Source organism: Hesperophylax consimilis, chromosome 29 (genome assembly GCF_061612785.1).
Source record: "Hesperophylax consimilis isolate HC1 chromosome 29, BYU_Hcon_1.0, whole genome shotgun sequence".
In the NCBI taxonomy this organism is placed as follows: domain Eukaryota; kingdom Metazoa; phylum Arthropoda; class Insecta; order Trichoptera; family Limnephilidae; genus Hesperophylax; species Hesperophylax consimilis.
The window spans coordinates 3,783,003-3,797,210 of NC_142864.1; the positions used below are offsets into that span (position 1 = coordinate 3,783,003).

General features: G+C 36.4%; 1 protein-coding gene across 6 annotated transcripts in view; it reads right to left on the reverse strand.

The window, feature by feature from the left end:
* Positions 1 to 14,208, reverse strand: part of PMCA (plasma membrane calcium-transporting ATPase 3) — a 379,691-nt gene that overhangs the window by 43,866 nt on the left and 321,617 nt on the right. For all 6 annotated transcript variants that reach the window (XM_089649335.1, XM_089649332.1, XM_089649334.1 and 3 more), the window contains exons 17-22: positions 12,474 to 12,653; positions 11,284 to 11,478; positions 4,069 to 4,275; positions 2,774 to 2,972; positions 2,182 to 2,393; positions 1,461 to 1,612 (exon numbers count right to left, since the gene is read on the reverse strand). In XM_089649335.1, the coding sequence (XP_089505461.1) occupies positions 1,461 to 1,612; positions 2,182 to 2,393; positions 2,774 to 2,972; positions 4,069 to 4,275; positions 11,284 to 11,478; positions 12,474 to 12,653 (1,145 nt within the window). The remainder of the gene's footprint in view (positions 1 to 1,460; positions 1,613 to 2,181; positions 2,394 to 2,773; positions 2,973 to 4,068; positions 4,276 to 11,283; positions 11,479 to 12,473; positions 12,654 to 14,208) is intronic.

Consider the following 14,208-nt stretch of genomic DNA (forward strand, 5'->3'; position numbering starts at 1 on the left):
GCAACGAAACCATCGATCTTTTACAGTTGAAAATCAAAATAACACCTCTTATTGGAAAACCCTGTATATGGATCCAGTGTTCTTCTTTATTCTATGTACTGCCAAAACAACATTTTTCATTGCAACAAAAACAGTTATGGTAACAAAGTCAGTTACTGCAACAACTATTTCAACATTGGATATTGCATAAATAACATCAATTATCGCACAACACAATATGCAACAACACCATCAGTTATCACAACAGCAACACCAGTTATTGCAACAGGCACCAATGCAGCGGTGAAGTCAGTCGTCAATGAATCTCCTTACGAAACAAGGTTACAACGGAGCTCTCACCAGCAGAACCATAGTGCAAAGTATTGGATAGCACCAAATAAACGTTCTGTTGAAGTCAGTCTGTTTTTACATAATATGTGGTATTGGCTGATCCACTGACAATATTTAATAATAATTACAATACACTATTATTAAAATTTCTACAGTAGCAATGTTTTGAAACCGACCGTCGCTATCACCAATCAAAACTAAGCAAAACGCTTAGTTAAGTATAAATTTCCCCAATACTGCGCACTCGAGTCAAGTTGGTGACTCTGAAATTTGAACCACATTTTAACTCAGCGATCGCTCAGTTAGATTGGTGCAAACAACAACTGCAAATCTACATCAATTGAAATTTTAAACATAAATACCTGACATAAATCTATCAGTGCAAAATGTACTAGCCGATGTTCACAGTAGTTATTTGTTATGATATGTACTACAATATACTTTGACATAAATGATATGCAAGACGTATATGATCTGCACTTGAAATCAGTGGTTAAATAGAAGCTGCAGATCTTCTATCAGATTTTTCAATCAGGTGCCAAATAGAGGGTGGGGCCACATTTTCCAAACGGCCTAAAAAGATTAAGATTTCATTAGCAAAGTGCAAAAGCTAGATAACAGCTGGCGTTGATGTCCTGGTTTGTTTGTTTGGGTAATCAGATAAAACAGAACAGGGACAAAACAAAGGTTTAAATGTGAAAACAACACAAGAATCCCAACTGCTCCCAGCCGTCTGGAGTCAGTGGGATATGTTGTGAGGCCGAAAGTAGTAGGGAAGGTTAGTGTAAGGTAGCGTCGTGAGGAAGGAATTTATTAACGCAGGTCTTGAAGAGGTCCGGAATATATGAAGGAGGAAGAAAAGGTGGAAAAGTACTTGGCTATTCAGATATAGTAACACCATTTTACACAATGTTTCGATTCTGAATGGTGATCTTTCACCAAAGCGATACTGAGAGTATCTCACACTCTTAATCACACTTATAATCTTAGGTGAGGTTAGGTTACATTGGGTTTATTTGTTATTTTTTGTCATTTCTTCAACATTCTTGCTGTTGTTTGGTCACTGTTCTGTTTTTCCGTGGAACCGTTTGTTCGGTGGATAGGTTAGTTAGTATTGGCTCCTGACTCACGATAGCTTCTTGGGTATCTTCCTGGTGGGCAGCGAGGTGACCAGCTGTCCCCAGATGAGTGTGCCGAAGCCGAAGAACAGGCACCATAGCCACTGCTCCAGCGTCAGTCCCTTGGTGCTGAAGGCCATCTTGCCCCATTGGATGATGAACACCTTGAAAACACAACATGACGAGATATTAGATGGCTTGAGAACAATGAAAAGAAGAGAAAACACAGGCACCGACTAATTTGAATAATAGGTATATTACAAAACTGTTACACTGTCACTGTTACTGTCGTCTCTTCGTCCAAATATCCAATACTTATGTTGTGTACTTACAACATGTCCGCATACATTGCTATTGATATAAAAAGACCCGTGTCGCCACCGATCATTTTCAAAACTAGAATGCTTTTATAACCTCACTCAAACAGTTGCTGGAGCTGTCATTTTTATATCCCGTCATTCTTTGTTGACTGTTTTGTTCCTAAAATTGATCAAACAATTTTTTGCCACAATGTCAAGCGACACCATATTTAAAATGTCGATGACACGAGTGGCAACAACCTCTCCCGGCTGTTCGCAGAAAACTGGCGTCGCTGACGAGTTTACAAAAAGTCAGCGACGTAAGACTGAGTACAAACCTCCGCGCAGATGTATGGTAGTAGTTGGTGGTATCGAATACTTCCATATCCCTGTGGACGAAGGGACTAAGAAGAAAAATAAGAAGGTGTATATACCTGTGAAACGCAGGTGCCCACCCAGATGGAGTAGAAGATAGGGTTGGTGAAGATACCCTGGAAGATGTTGCGCTGTCCGTGGATCTTTCGAGCGTTGAACTCGTTGAAGAGGGTCATCATCACAAAGGTGTTGAAGATCACCGTGAAGTGCTGCGTCGGCTCTGTGTTCAGCTGCTGACCGCGCCCCGACGGGATGTCCAGGATTACGTCACCTAGAATTATAAATATTCATCAATCTGATCACCTTCCGCTGAACCAATCTTCCCGACAATGTATGGATGTTAATAGCTACGCATGAGTTAGACAAATGCGAACAATAATTTAATAATAATTTCAATTCATACGAAACTCAGCGGACATGGGCAGAAGACCCGTTCACAGTTGATGTTGGCTTCACGTGTACGGGTCGTTTCTTCGACTCTTTTGTGTAGCGACCGGTAACTGTATTTCCTCCTTCGTATAATCCGGGGCTCTTCAAGACCAGCATTAATAAATCCTTTAGTGATATAATTCCCTTATCTTTACACTGGACAGGAAGGGGCACTCCTATGAGGTGTAACATTATTATTTTTATTAAAGTTAGTCCACTAACCAACAAACAGCAGAGAGAAGATGATAAACAGCTGGTAGAGCGCCTGGCCGAGGATGTTCTTCATCATGGTACGCGAGATGAGGGGCTTGGTGCGACCGTAGGGCTTGCGCAGCAGCAGGTCGGGTGTCGGCATCTCAGTTGCCAGAGCTAGCGAGGCCAGTGTGTCCATGATCAGGTTCACCCACAGCATCTGAACGGCCTGGAAAGGAGGAAAAACAAATTGATTACGTATTTATTGTAACTAAGAATGTATAATCGTGATTTGTTATGGGGTTATTATGCTATGTTGCACTTCCTTCTTCTTTAGCCAACGTTTTGGACAACATTACAGTGCCCATCATCTCAGATGTATAGATTGTAATGCAGTGTGTTTTATGCATGTAGAAGCGATACCGTGTTGCACAAATCAATACTCTTAGGACCAGTATTTTAATATAAATTAGTAAAATTAAAGTAGTTTTCAGTTTGGTGTAGCCGTCAAGTAACGGATGCCAAGAACTATTAATATTAATGAGTGTTAAAAAATCGTTGCTCACTGCCATCTAGTGTCCAACCTTCAAGGTAATTGGAGTAGGTAAAACAGGCCCTATTTTACGCACCTGCCGGTAAAGTGATAAACGCTACTGGCCGATAAAACAGATTCCATGTTCATATGTAAATATTATTGTGTTTGACATTTCGGTTAGTGGTATTGGTTTTTAACTATAAAAAGCAAAACACTTGTCATTATTTCTCCTATTTCTTCAAAAACTAGTAACAGTAAAGCAGGTCTTTGTACCCAAGTCTATATAATACGTGATTCGTTAGTGCAATAAAAGTTAACCTTTGTTCCGAATATATAATGGGTTTTTTACTGAATATCCCAGGATACCTTACAATATTTAACAATGAGGTTTTATGGATTTCAATAGCCTCCGTAATTAGGCGTGCTTGATGCGTTTTGGGTCTTCCCAGGCCTTCAGGAACAAATCCACAGTAACGGCCGGGTTCAATTAAATGCTCAAAATTTGCCAGGGTGGCCGAGTTTGCATGTTCGAAAGTGTTGTGAGATCGTTTCGAACCCGTACAACGGTTCGTCGTGTTACCGCTAAAAATCTCATACTTGAATGTAGTGGTTATTGTATTGTGTGGACCATTGTAAGAGCAGCTGTGGATTTCATGTGAGAAGAGAACTACAAGATAAGGCTCTATCTACGTCTTCCATATTGTTCGATCAAATACTCTTCGTTAATTTCTCGTCATCATTACAGTTGTTAATACCATCGGGTGTTATGACTAATGTGTTTGAATAGTACCTTGAGCGGACTGTCTTGGATTGCGCAGGCTCCGATGAAGGCGACAATGACAGCCACCACATTGACGGTAAGCTGGAACTGCAGGAACTTGGCGATGGAGTCGTAGACGTTCCTGCCCCACATCACGGCCTTCACGATCGAGGAGAAGTTGTCGTCCGTCAGGATGATGTCTGAGGCCTCCTTGGCTACGTCCGTTCCGGCAATACCCTGGAAACAAACAGCGCATAAATGCATTGCCCATATACTGTACCTGACGGCAGAAATTTACGATCTATTATTGCTTCATAACAAGGGCTTACGCCAATTTTCAACTAAAGCATATAAAACAGAGTAAAGTAAACAAGGTATGTAAGATATGTAAAATAACCTGGATGACAGTATTTATTAACAAGTCGAACGATCGTGTACGGGAGATATTTTTATATTATGACTGAAATTGCCGATAGGTCACTGGAGACCCGTTCTGATATCATCCATGTTGGAATTTTTCACAATTCGATTTTAACCGTTATGCTTCAAAAACTATATAGAGAACAAAATCAGAATTGCTTGCGCTAATAACACTGTAGATACAACTTTTTATTTCATGAATGTAGCCTCTCTGAAAACATTTTATCCATGCAAGTTAAATTCATTTTCATTTCAAAAAGGAAAACATTTGAATTTTCAAAGGAGTATCACAGTTATTATTTCTTTGAAACACTTTCAATTATTTTTTTATTTGCACACCCTGTAGAATATTTATTCAGGTTAACTTAGAAATAATACAACCAGTTTTATATTCTCATGAATATATAAGATTTATTTTTTTTATGTTTTAGACAAATTAAATTAAAACTATTCTGGGGAAAAGTCTCACAAAATAAACATGGAATATTTATGTTAACTATTTTGGGGAAAAGTCTCACAATATAAACATGAAATATTTATGTTAACTATTCTGAGGAAAAGTCTCACGATACAAACATGAAATATTTATGTTAACTATTCTGGGGAAAAGTCTCACGATATAAACATGAAATATTTATGTCAATTATTCTGGGGAAAAGTCTCATGATATAATCAAGAAATATTTATGTTAACTATTCTGGGGAAAGGTCTCACGATATAAACATGAAATATTTATGTTAACTATTCTGGGGAAAAGTCTCACGATATAAACATGAAATATTTATGTCAATTATTCTGGGGAAAAGTCTCATGATATAATCAAGAAATATTTATGTTAACTATTCTGGGGAAAGGTCTCACGATATAAACATGAAATATTTATGTTAACTATTCTGAGGAAAAGTCTCACGATACAAACATGAAATATTTATGTTAACTATTCTGAGGAAAAGTCTCACGATACAAACATGAAATATTTATGTTAACTATTCTGGGGAAAAGTCTCACGATATAAACATGAAATATTTATGTCAATTATTCTGGGGAAAAGTCTCATGATATAATCAAGAAATATTTATGTTAACTATTCTGGGGAAAGGTCTCACGATATAAACATGAAATATTTTTATTTTTTTTATTTTATTTATGTCTATTCTTGAATACACGTTTTACAAATTATTACAGTGGTTTATATTGCAGTACAGAGAAAAAAAAGTACAGAAAAAAGGTATAAAAAATGAAGAAAAAAGGTATAAAAAATGAAGAAAAAAGGTATAAAAAATGAAGAACATAGGTTGATTTAGGTAAAACTGTGTGTGTGTGTGATATTATATGTAACGTGAGCACCTCACTAGGAGAACCTGTGCTGAGGTGTTAACGTGTTTGTGGTTAAGGGTGACAGGTATTTATGTGTTATGGTAGAAAGTTATTATTATTATTTTTTTTTTCACAGACATATATTGAAACATGAAAACACACTTTTATATGTGAGTGTATGAATTTGTGGATAATTCTTGATGAACGTGTATAATATTTAATTTTACTTGTTATATTTTGGTTATGTTTGGTTTGGAATTATAATCTTTTGAATAAAGTGAATATCTTGATTTTTTATCCAGGCTATGATATGTTTTTTGAGAAAGTTTGTAGATGTGTTTGTAGTCAATAATTGTTTCAAAGTAATGGGCATACTGTTAAAAAGTTTGGTTGCGTAGTATTGAAAGTGTCTTTGACCGTGTGTGGTGTGTGTTATTGGAATGTTCAGTGTTTTATTTGTTGAGGACCTGGTTTTTATTATGGCTTTTGCTTGATTTGTAATATGAAGATTATTATGGATGAGGTGTAGGAGAGCAGTTTTGGCGTAAAGTTGTCTTATTGACATGACGTCTAGTGTTTTGAAGATTTTGGTTGAGTCTGTGTAGAATGGTACTTGCAGTATGAGTTTTATTATTGCCTTTTGAACTTTTTGAATTGGGTCAATTGTTGTGTTTGTAGCGCTTCCCCAAGCTAATATTCCATAAGTGGCAATGGATTGACACAGTGCAAAATATATTGATCTGAGTATTGTTAGTGGGAAAATGTTTTTAATGGATTTTATTAGGTGTAAGACTCGTTTTAGTTTATTGGTAATAAAAGTAATGTGGTCAGTCCATTGTAAGTATGCATCAATAATAACTCCTAGGTACTTTATTTGTTTAACCCTTTCAATGTGTTCGCATTGGCAATTGGATGATGTTTGTTTACATTCATGCAAAAACAAGTCCAAGTTAGACGGAGGTTGACCTCTTTGTGTAATACTGTGTGTGATATATTTTGTTTTGATTGTGTTAACGGTAAGAGTATTTCTGTTTAGCCATTTTATGACAATAGACAAACTTTTTTCAGCTGTTATGAATAAATCTTTCCATGTGGCTGCTTGACACAGAAGAACTGTATCATCAGCGAAGGTCACGAGTTTACCATCAATTTCAATGTCACATAATTCGTTTATGTATATGAGGAATATTAATGGACCAAGGACACTCCCCTGTGGGACTCCGTATGTGATTAAGAGTGGTTCACTTGTCTTGTTATCAATTTTAACTTGTTGTGTTCTGTCAGACATGAAACTTTTCATTAATTCAAATTCTACTCCATTTATGCCAATGTTTTTTAGCTTCTTGAAAAGTTTTTTGTGCGAAATTGTATCGAAGGCTTTAGATAAGTCTAAATAGATTGAAATAACTTTTTTTTTTGCATCTAAATTATGTGTAATAAACTCGGTTACAGTGGCAATTGCGTTTTCTGTGTTCCTATTTTTTCTAAAGCCATGTTGGTTAACTGAGAGTATTTGCATGTTTTCCAGATATTGTTGCAGCTGTTCTTTTATTGCTTTTTCAAGAATTTTTGACAATGTGTTTAATAGTGTAATGGGTCGAAAGTTGTTTACATTATTTTTAGGTCCTGATTTATGAATAGGAATAACCAAACCTTTTTTTAGGATGCTCGGAAAAATTCCTTCTTTCAGGCTAAGATTAATAACGTATGTTAGTGGAGTAAGTAGTTGTTGGCTTAGTGTAATTATTGTTTTAGAGTCTATTCCGTCGGGACCTGATGTTGTATTATTCTTTAGGGAATGTATTAATTTGTTGGTGTCTTCCAGAGTTACTCTATGTAATTTGAATAGACTGTCACTATTTTTGTGTGTGCACTGAGTCGGAATTTTTTGAGTTTCTTGATTATCGTTACTAGACGATTTTTGTTTTATATTTTCGGCTAGGCTAGCTCCAATATTTGTGTAATGTCTGTTTATGTAGTTCAGGATAAGTGTAGGATTTTTGTGGAAGTCGACTTCTTCGTCGTTGATAAGTATTTTTTTTTATTTCATCATCTTTGTTTTTTTGTGTATTTGTACTTTCCCTCAGAATAGACCAAACGCTTTTCGGGTCAAAGTTAGCAGTTACCAGTTTGTTTCTGTAATATAATTCTTTGGCTTTTCGTATAATTAGAGAGCAAGTATTTCTGTACCTTTTATAGAAAGAGTTCAGAAAAGTATCATTTGGGTTGTGTTTGACTTGTTTGTGCAGTTTGTCCCGTTTTTTAATGCTATTTATTATGCTTTGGGTAATCCATTTTTTGAGTCTTATTTTGCGGTGCGTGAAGGATTTGAATGTTTTTGTGGTGTTTTGAGTGATGAGCGTTTGTAGGTATGTAATAAGGTAATTCCAGGCTTCTTCAGTGTTGTTAATTTTTTTAAGGTGTTCCCACGTTTGGTTTTCTAGGCAATGTTTTAGGTTCACGTAGTCAGTTTCAAATTTTGTGATGTTGTTTTGAGTTGTTGGGTTCAATGCCTGTGTGGTCAGTCCTATCATTGTTGTGTAGTGATCTGTGATTGTGGATTCGAAAACTACGCTACAGAATTTGTTTTTGGATTTGATCATTAAGTGATCTAAACATGATTCCGAGTCTCTGGTAACTCTGGTTGGAGTGTTGATGGCGCTTATTATGCCATGTTCCAGGAGCATCAGTTGGTATTCGATATTCTGGGGATGGCCTTGTGGGAGTATATTTATGTTTATGTCACCAGTTACGATGATGTTTTTGAAGTGGGTAATTTTTTTTATGTGAGAGTCGAGAGCTATTAGAAAGGGTGTAATGTTGTGTGATGAAGGTGATCTGTAAATAGCGAGTATGCACGTATCTGGGTGAGCGATTATTTGTAAACAGTTTGAGTTTTCTAGGGTGAATTCTGAGACAGAAGCGTTAAGATTATCTTTTATGTAAACAACAACTCCATCATTTTGGTTTTTGTATTTTGTTGTGAAATATGAGGAGTAGTTTTTTTTGTATTTTACAGTAAAAGAGGTTGGGATCCAGCATTCTGTTAATATAATAATATTGAAGTCTATTTTAAAGGAGGACAATAGTATGTCTAGTTCGTCGTAGTTTTTGTTTAGGGATCTTATGTTTTGATTTAATATAGTAAGGGTGCCTGGGGTGCTAAATAAAGAATCGCATAGTTTTGTATTATTGGTTGAATAATGTGAGTGAGTGCTAGTTGAGTGGATAGTATTTAGTAATTCTGCCATATTAAATAATTAGCAATACATTTAATTTACTTGGATTCAGGTGGATTAGTCGTCTAAGTTTGTTACCCCATTTTTTTTAGGTCATTTTCGTGTTTTATTTGGATGATTTTATCCCCAGTTGCTTTGCGGACAAGCAATTTATTTGATTTAAACCACACGTATTGGTAGTGGGTTTCTTTAGCCGTCTGCTTAGTTTTCCATAGAAGTTCCTTAAAGTACGGTGACAGCACCTCGCTGATCCTAATGAGAATTTGAGTATATGGTTTTGGCCGCGTTTTTTTTTGAGAGCATAGATTCCCTTATATTTTGACTATAGAGGGTGATGTGGAGTTTGTCCGGGGTGTTTTGTCTTCGATCTTGAGTCCTGGTCACCATGCGTATATCTTGTGGTTGCAAGGGCAGTCCCAGTGAGTTGGCTACTCGAAGTACTGCTTCCGAGGCTTGTTCTCCCGGCCGCAATTCCACGCCCGCCATTTCCAAGCTGTCGGAGAGCTTCACTTGCTCTAGATCTGCAAGACGGCTTTCCAAGAATGAGATTCTTGTATTTTTTTTTTCATTCTCTTCTTTTAAGAATTTTATACCTTTGAGGCCCTCCTCCAAATCTTTAAAGCGTGTGATCAGGTCATCATACTGGTTGCAAATAAAATTACTGCTTTTCTTAAGATCGCTGATTTCTTCCTCAAACATTTTTTTTATTTCACTTATTTTGTTGTCGAAATGTTTAGTGAGGCGATCAAATAATACATCGGCTTCTGAACCTAATGTTGATGCCGACGGAGTAGGTGAGCTCGGCCGGCTTTTACATTTTGGGCATTTCCATGTTTGTTTATTTTTAGATGCCATTCTTTTAAAGTTGGTATCGGAGATATTTAGGCAGTTATTATGAAAGGCAATATTGCAGATGGCGCACGTAAGTGCATGGTCATTTTTGGAAATGATGTTCAAGCATGCTTCACAGTTCATTGTAGTTCGATTTTTTTTCGAGTTTATTCCGTTCTCTTTCTTGTTAATGATTTCAGTTTACAAGGAAAAAGAAATAAAAATAAAAATCTTTGGCGGCAGTTGGGATCGTTCCGGGGTCCTTCAGATGTCTGTGCGAGTGCAATATATGCCGCTAGCTATCCGAACGCTCTTACCGCTAGACCACGGACCGGTTACGGCTACTCAACAAATAAGAGTAATATTAACTGGCTCACTCTTGTATATTATTATTTGGTGAATCGGATGATAATTTTTTGTTTTGGGCAACAACACTTCTGTCACAACACAATGTATGAAAACACTTAGAATGAGAATAAAACCGAATGTTTATAATTCACTAAAGTAGAAAATTCACTTTACTGATTTTTAGGAACACGTTTAACGATGAATTGCATGGATAATTGAGTTTTGTAAGGTTTAATTAAGGTGATTTCTGAAGAGCGAAATTTGACGTGCGGTCTGTTTGTGATCCAATTACTTTCTCGATTAATTTATATTAACCCTTGAGACGTTGTTGATTTGCACGGATCGAACCTTCTACAAGCTTCAATTTTTTCAAAGACAATAACAAGCACTATTTCGTTCTCTTTCTGACATAAAAGAAATAATTAATTTTTAGATGAGAGGAAGAGAGATATATGCATTTTAATAATGTGCGGTCGTTCTGGGACAAATATGGTCTTAGGAGAGTATAATGCGCGCACGGCATTTGGGACTCTTTGGGTCTTAGAAGGTCCCAAGGGTTAACTATTCTGGGGAAAATTCTCACGATTTAAACATGAAATATTTATGAATAATAAGATTTATTATCTGGTACACAGAAAGCCATTGCAGAAAACAAAACAAATAGTTTTTATTCTGATATTTTAGAATAACTTATCAAGATAATTTTCACGCAGCTTCGTCGTATTTTCATCCAGCATTTTGAGGATTTTCTGCTATGACTTTAAACAAGTTTAAAGTTAAATCTGTAATAACCGTCTAATAAGGAGATGCCATGAGAGAGTGAGAAGAAAGGACTATAAAAGAGTGTGAATGGTTTTTAAACGTCTCTTCTCCATCCCCTCTTACTCCAAGATAATATTTTTTATAGAATATTACTTCATCATCTCAATTTATAATATAAATAATGTTACACATATAAAGAAATCAAAATGAGTCCATTTTGGGGTTGGCATTTAAACCAACTCAAACAATTGCAGTGCCGTGCAGTGAAATTTACTCCGCATATATTTGCAGACTATCGTTCCAATAACAAAAAAGAAGTTGGACTTACCATAGCAAATCCGACATCAGCCTTCTTCAGCGCGGGCCCATCATTGGTACCGTCTCCCGTGACAGCCACGACCTCTCGGGCCTCTGAGATCTTCGAGTCGATCATGCCCTTCACCAGCGTGTATTTGTCAGTAGGGGAGGATCGAGCCAGCACACGCAGCTTGGGCCAAACCTTGTCCAGGAGATGCTGCTGAACCTGGAAATATCATAATCATTCACATCCATCCCAATATGTAAATGTTAATGGTATTAACAGCCCTGCTTCATAATCACCTTCCACATACCAATTAAAAATACTCCATCAAAAATTAATTTAATTACAACAACAATATCAGGACTGAATCATCAAGATACTCGCTTGTACCTAGATTGCATGCAGTTGGGAATACTTTCTCCAGAAATACTAAATTTGTTCAAATGCACGGAATTTAGTTAAAGAAGGCTATAATAACATACCTTATAAATAAATATTAATGTTAGCTGTTATTATCCTTTCGCATGTGTTCTATTTTACTTCTTTAATAATGTTCTACTGAATTATTATACAGGGTGTCCGGGGGTAAAGTGCGCTAAATTCGGGAGGTGATTCTACATGATGGTAGAAGTGAAAAAGATAAATTTTATCGAAATTCCTGGATACCCTGCATATATCACATGTTTGTAAAGGCCCCTATGGGCGTATAATATAAATAAATTATCTCCATGACATTTACAAACATTGACAATGTGTAGCACTTGTTCTACGCACTACGAGGAATTTTAGAGATTCCTGGCTGTGGCAGTCTGTGACTTTTCAGTGAACTGGAGTAGTAAGACTGAAAAATACAACATTAAACGTTGAAACTGAAAAAAAATTTATAACATTAGTACAGGGGGTCGGTAATTTGGAGAACACAAGAGAAGTATTCTCTCATGTTGGAGAGAGTTCAGAAGAAATTTCTGAGATTTCTCTATATGAGGGATTAAGGCTACTATACCCATGGCTCAATCCTACCAACTTTCTTTTGGGTATACTCGGAATGAACCATCTACTGGTCACAAGGGATGTACATATTGCTACACATTTCTTCAGCCTGATTTGTGGTTGGTTTTGTTGGAAACGTATACATATTTATACCAGGGTCTAGTTTGTTCAGGAATCTAACAGTCTGTAGCAAAAAGCGCTGCGGAAGAACAAATGAAGTAACTCACATCTCCATTAGCGTCTCTGATCCTTCGGTTAAACTCCTTGCCCTCTAGGATGAGGAAGTCGTCAGTAGTCTTTAGGATGCCGCACTTGTAGGCGATGGACCGCGCTGTATTCACGTTATCTCCCGTCACCATGCGCACTGTGATGCCGGCCTTCTGGCACTTTCGGATAGCATCTGGCACCTAAAAAAAGGAAAAATTCTTAATTCTTATTTTGGTTTTATATAGTGCTATTTATGAACTTATCTTAACCTCTCAGACAAAGACTTTTATTTACTGTGTGTTCCTTTGAGAACTGTCAAAACGTGAAAATTTTTGTGTTATTTACGAGTTTTGCTAAAAGCTTCATAACTCACGTTTTGGGAAACGTGGCCTCATTCTAAAAAATGTTTTGGAAAGATTATGAAATCCACTATGGTATTGTGTTGTTATACGTAAATATTTGCATTTCTAAATATACATTTTATGAAAACCTCAAAAATATGTAAAAATCGCTGACCATTATTTCAAAGCTGTGAAAAATGTACTTTTTTCTGAGTATCATAAAGAAATAACACTTTATATATTGAAGAAATATAATTAAAAACTATTAGACACCTCAAAATATTAACCGTCCAAACTAAAATATTTTTAATAAATTATTTAGAAACGCAATAAATTATGAACGAACAAGATGACAGATCCAATCGACTTAGATAATGCACCTCTACATTCCATAGATATTCTTGAATACAGACGCGTAGCGTTATTCATTATCGATACTCTGTTTTTTAAATCATGGCAATCCGTATACTAGTGATGGAAATAAATCGATTTTTGTAAAATCTCGCGCGTTTACGTGAAAAGACGTTCTAATGTCTTGACCGCTATTATCATATTTACGTCTTTTGACGTTCTAATGTTCTGAGTGGTTAATCAAATTTTAGTTAAAATAATAAAATTACTATTTTTTATATAAACGAAAATCTACCATAATTTTTAGCGTCTTGCATCGGCGCATTTAGGTACCATTTTTTACAGAAAGCGTCTCAACTTATCAAACTGATTTCATAAGCTGTGAAAAGGCTGTAATTTCGTGCAGACACGATTGGACCTGTCAAAAATTCAAGCCATTTACAACCTCTTTAAGTTGCTATAAATCACAGTAAGTTACTTACAATATCATTTACATTGGTAATTTTCAAAGATATTACAAGAACGAGATATGCTATGTTGGCCGCCGGACCGTAGCCGGAGTACTACCTAATTAGGGTACTTTGAACGGTATCGGGACGTGTACGCACAGAAATCTTGTTATGAAAATATTTAGAAACATAACAATTATAATTAGGTACTAATTATTATTTTGATTTTTGTCTATGGTTATTTTGACAGCCATAAATCGGCACAAAAATAACGGGAAAAGGTTATTCTTGCAAGGTTCGACACTTTCCAACGGAGCCCAGTTGGGCGAGGACTCAGTTGAAACATCAGGTGCCAAGTTTATTACAGAAGAGAGACGGAGCTGGTGGGCCGGTCGCCCGCGCCGAAGCAGACGTATCCCTGGGAGGAAGGCATCTCCACTCATCCGCGTTTAGATAGTTAGATAGGATAGAATCGGTCTGATAGGGGGTAAGTCTTTTAAAATCCCTTGCTTAATGTTTACCCTGTTATCATGAAATAGAGTTCAACTTATATGTACAGAAACTTGTCTTTTACTCTGATTTACTTGTGAATAAGCCCCATATGCCCACCACCC